The sequence below is a fragment of the Manacus vitellinus genome, unplaced genomic scaffold (assembly GCF_001715985.3).
Source record: "Manacus vitellinus isolate BGI_N305 unplaced genomic scaffold, ASM171598v3 scaffold_64_pilon, whole genome shotgun sequence".
NCBI classification, from domain to species: domain Eukaryota; kingdom Metazoa; phylum Chordata; class Aves; order Passeriformes; family Pipridae; genus Manacus; species Manacus vitellinus.
The window spans coordinates 2,407,662-2,412,449 of NW_021940718.1; the positions used below are offsets into that span (position 1 = coordinate 2,407,662).

The 4,788-nt window shown below is 52.2% G+C and overlaps 1 protein-coding gene across 1 annotated transcript in view; it reads right to left on the minus strand.

Annotated features, from left to right (window-relative positions):
- Window positions 1–3,408: 3,408 nt before the first annotated feature.
- Window positions 3,409–4,788, minus strand: part of LOC108641477 (butyrophilin subfamily 3 member A3-like) — a 9,822-nt gene continuing 8,442 nt past the window's right edge. The window contains exon 2 of the mRNA XM_029963887.1: window positions 3,409–4,550. Coding sequence (XP_029819747.1) covers window positions 4,036–4,550 — 515 coding nt within the window. The 3' untranslated portion in view covers window positions 3,409–4,035. The remainder of the gene's footprint in view (window positions 4,551–4,788) is intronic.

A 4,788-nucleotide genomic window follows, 5' to 3' on the forward strand; every position in this document is an offset into this window, starting at 1 on the left:
TTTGTCTGGATGTATGTCAGTACCAAGGCTGTCTCTGAGGGATATCCCCACCTCCCTGTAGCCTGTGGGAGTTGCAGGCACTTTGGAGAAAAGGGTTCAGTGCATCCTGCAGGAGCCCAGGAAGTCATGCCAGCGGGGCTGGTCCATGGCTGTGCTTGTCCCCACACCTGCCAGCAGCACAAACCCCGGGGATGAGCTCACCTGTGCCCTGGGGATGCCCAGCACTGCCAGATGGGCAACTCCAGATGATTTTGCTGTAGGGGAAGCTGCCCCCTGCAAGTGGAGGAGAGCAGTAAGTGCTTTCTCTGAGGCCAGACATGGCCAGCAGGACTCAGGTTGTGAGACCCCACCTCAAAGAAAGACATTGAGGGGCTGGAGTGTGTCCAGAGAAGGGAACAGAGATGGGAAAGAGTCTGGAGCACCAGCAGCAGCTGAGGGAGCTGGGGGGCTCAGCCTGGAGGAAAGGAGGTTCAGGGGGGACCTTCTTGCTCTCCACAACTCCCCGACAGGAGGGAGGAACCGGCTGGGGTCAGTCTCTGCTCCCAGGGAACAAGGGACAGGACAAGAGGAAGCAGCCTCAAATTGCACCAGGAGAGGTTTAGGTTGGATATTAGGGAAAACTTCCTCCCAGAAAGGGTTGTCCAGCCCTGGCACAGCTGCCCAGAGCAGTGCTGGAGTCACCAACCCTGCAGGGCTTTAAAAGCTGTGTGGATTTGTCTCTTGGGGACATGATTAGTGGTGGGCTTGGCATTGCTGGGTTGCTGGTTGGACTCGATGATCTTAGAGGGCTTTTCCAACCTAAAGGATTCTATGTATAACACTGTTGTGGTTGTTTTCTACCAGCCACCTGATCAGGAAGTCGCTGAGGCCTTTTACAGAAAGCTGGAAATGGCCTCAGGGTCACGGGCACTCATCTCATGGGGGACCTCAACCTTCCTGATATCAGCTGGGGGGACAGCACAGGAGGTCCCTGCAGGGTGAGGAGATCACTCTGTGCCACGGGTGGTGGAGGAGTTCACAAGGAGAGGTGCTGCTGGTCCTTGTACTAACCAGCACAGAAGGACTGGTTGGGGTGTGCAGGCTGGGGACAGCCTTGGCTGCAGTGACCATGCACAGTGGAACTCAGGATCCTGCATGGAGGAAGCTGGGCCATAAGCAGGATTCCAGCCCTGGGCTTCATGAGAACTAATGGCCCCGTGACTGCACACAGATCTCTGATCCTGCCCCAGGCTCATTCCCCAAGCTCTGTGTGTTGGTCTGCAGGCAGTTCAGGGGGAATGGAGCAGGCAGGTTTCCCAGGAGGGGTGTAAGAGGATGCCCCACAGCCATACACACCCCTGAGGTGCCTGGCCTTCTGTTCTCATCTTGGGAGGCCAGGAGGGAACCTTTATCACTGGTCTGGCTGTCCTGGATTATTCCCAGCTGGATGGGAAGGGGAAAGCAAGGCCCCTTTGGATCCTGAGCCCTTGAGACCTTCCATTTAAAGCCCAGCTCTCCAAGTTGGCCATCCTGCTGCCCAAGGTTCCCTGGTCTCTTCTAGGCACGTGGATCCCACACCTCCCTAAGAGACTACAGTCATCAAAGAGTGTCCTGTTGTCATAGAAGTCCAAACCCTCCTGACAGCACCAGCCACAAAGACAGAAGCTGATTTGCTTTCCACATCTATTTCTGGCTGTCCCCTTTCCTCTAATGGGCAGATGGAGGAAAAGATAACTTGGACACTGATATTGTTCACTTGCACCCTCAGGGCTTTGTAATCTCCCTTCAATCTGCCCAGCTTCTGCCTTGGGTGTCATTTGTGCCCCATGGAAAAGCAGCAGTGGAGAGCAGTCTGTGCTCTTGACAGGTTGTGGCACCCTCTCAGCAACCTCTCCGAGCTCAGCTGCCAGAAGGGGGGAGACCTCTGGTGACTCCCTGCAGGGCTGGCAGATGAGTGCCTCAGTGGCCCTTAACACAGTCCCCCACTGGGAGCACTCATCCTTTCTTTTAGGGGGTCTGCTGTGTTCTGCTGCTGCACTTTCTCCTGGCAGACCTTGCTCAGGGGTGTCTACAGCTGCTAAAGTGTTGATTCTGGGTTTGGTTGTGATGCTGAAGGGTGGAGACTGAAGCAGAGTCCTGCTTTTGTGGGTCACCAGATCTGAGGCGCCTCATTCTCAGTGCTGACGGTCCCAGAAACCTGGTTCTAAACCCACCCACCTGCATCCACCTCAGCTCCTCTAATACTGCACAGCCTTTGAACTCTTCCCTGCTCCTGACAGAACACATCATCAACCTGTGCACACCTTTTCTCCAGGAGGAGGGGCTGGGCACTTGTTGCAACGGGATCTTGGGGTTTAGTGATGGAACAAGAACTAATAGTGTTTGCAGCAGAAGGTCCCAGAGAAAAATTCCTGTGCTTTGATTGAAAGAAAGTAGCCAGGAAATGTGGGGAATCCATGAAGAAAGGAGCTGAAGCAGCCGAGCAGGCGACGCTGGGTTGATGTAGAACCAGGGGTATTGTCTTAAAGGAGGTCATAAGGCAGTCACTCAGAACTTTGGGGGCTCCAGACGCAGATGACCACCAGAGATCCCCAATGAAGCCCCTCAGAGACCTTAATAGGACATGTATGCATGGTAAGAAGTGTTGAGAAATGTCATGAATATGGAACAGGAATGTGGGGAACAAAAAAGGAAGAATCATGTCATGCTGACATATCAGATGTGGTGAGGATCCCTCTGGGTGCACTTTGGGAACTGATTCCCAGGGCACCCGGCGTGCTGGAGTCACTTCACTGCACCACAATAAAAGAAGGCCTGGCTTCTCAAACTCACAACTTTGGTCTTGGAGGTTTCTTTCAAGAGCTGATTTTAGGCAACAAACCCACCACCTGCACTGAAGTCTCCCTCCTTACCAGTTCTGTTGGGGTGAAGCCTTCCCTTGGGAAGGTCCAGGCCTGCTGGATCTCCATGGAATGGAGGATCTGGTGTGAAAGCCTCTGTGGTGTTTTAGGAATGGTGCTCCCCAATCAGGTGCTCCCACCCAGACCCTCCCAAAGCAGATGCTGCTCACTCCCCCTGCCCACACCTCTGGTTGAAAGCACGAAAGGCAAAGACCATGGGTTGAGAGAAGAACAATTCCCTGGAAACAGCAATGATACCATAAAAGCAACAGGAAGAGCAACAATAGGAATAAGAGAAGTGTACAAAGAGAGGGTGATTTACATGCCAAATGCTCACTGAGCCTGTGAGCGAGTTTGACCTGGCTTCCCACCAAAATCTCCAATGCTCAGCAAAAGCCCTTCCCCTCCCTCCCCTTTTCAGCAAAGAAAGGAAAGGGAAAAAAATTATGGAAACTGAGAGAAACCAAAACCAACTGAATTATAGCAAAATATATGTTTATTTTTACATATATACAGTTATATACAGAAAAATATTATGTACAATTCCCAAGAAAGGGATACCCAGTAACTAACAAAATAAAGAACTGGCAAAATCTCACCACTTCCCATGAGAGGAGCAGGACGGCTGGACGCGGCCCAGCACTGTCCCCTCACGCGTGGCAGACAACAGCAGCCACTGTGGGCCTCAGGTCCAGAGAAGGAAGACCGAGACAGGGACTGACCATTCCCAAACCTCGCCAGAAGAGAAGAGAGCGAACTCTCTTATCTACGCCCTTTTATATGTTGGGTTATGGAAAGGAATGATATGGAATACTTCCTTAGATTTCTGACCCCCGTTGCTAAGGAAGGCCTAAAATATCCGAGAAACCAACCCACTGCAGCCTGAGTCAAGGAAACAATGGTTCCACCCTCCATGTGTAAGGAACACCCTCAGAAGCAGGAGAGAAAGTCCCTTTTCCCCACACCTGCAAATGATGTGGGGTGATCTCATAACACAAGGTCTTGGCCATGGCCTCTCCCACTGATCTGCACTGGGACCAGAACAGCATGTCTGGCCTCAGAGAAAGATCTTGGAGAGATGCAGCATGGAAGAGAGGTGCAGAGAGGTAACGAGATCTCCACCCTAGGAGACCCTTCTCTTACTGCCTCCTCTTCATCAGGGCCATATTTTCAGACATGTCCCAGGACCCACCCAGAACCAAGGGTAGATGTCTTCCCCCCCAAATGATACCCGTGGAAATGTGAAGATGGGAATCCCCTCATCAACACTGTAAAATGCCACCAGTCCCATTTCATAATCCAGAGAGACCCGGATCCGCCTGGGAGCCTTCATTACAAACAATTCAGTGGGACTAGGGGAGGTGAAAGCTTTCATGACTGTGTGTTTCCCCACTGCCCAGATGCCTTTTTCTGGTTTAAACTCAATATAACCCTTCCTTTTCGCATCTTTGCTAAAAATCCCCACAGCCCATCTTCCTGCATTTTCCACCTCCACCTCCCAGTAGTGTCTCCCTGAGGTGAAGGCCTCACGGCCCAGAACACAGTGGCGCACGTTAAATCTCTTGTCATTGTAGTGGATGTGCTGTCGTGTGTCAGCTCGTGTCACACTTTTGTCATTGGCAGACAGGACAAGCTCACAGTGGGCTGTGTCTGGATCCAGAACCACGTTCCCTGCAGGAGAGATGGAATCAACACATCAGGGCAGAGCTCGGCCCAGGACACATCTTTGTTGGGGCTGCCTAAGGAAGAAGCAGGGGGTGAGGGAGAGCTGGCAGAGTGTGGCATGGGAAGGTGCACAAGGTGACAACATGAGTGCAAGGAAGAGAAACTGCAGCAGAGAGAACAGAGGGAGCAGAGAGGGAAGAGGATCATCATCAGAGCTCCAGGATAAAGAATTGTGCACAGCTTA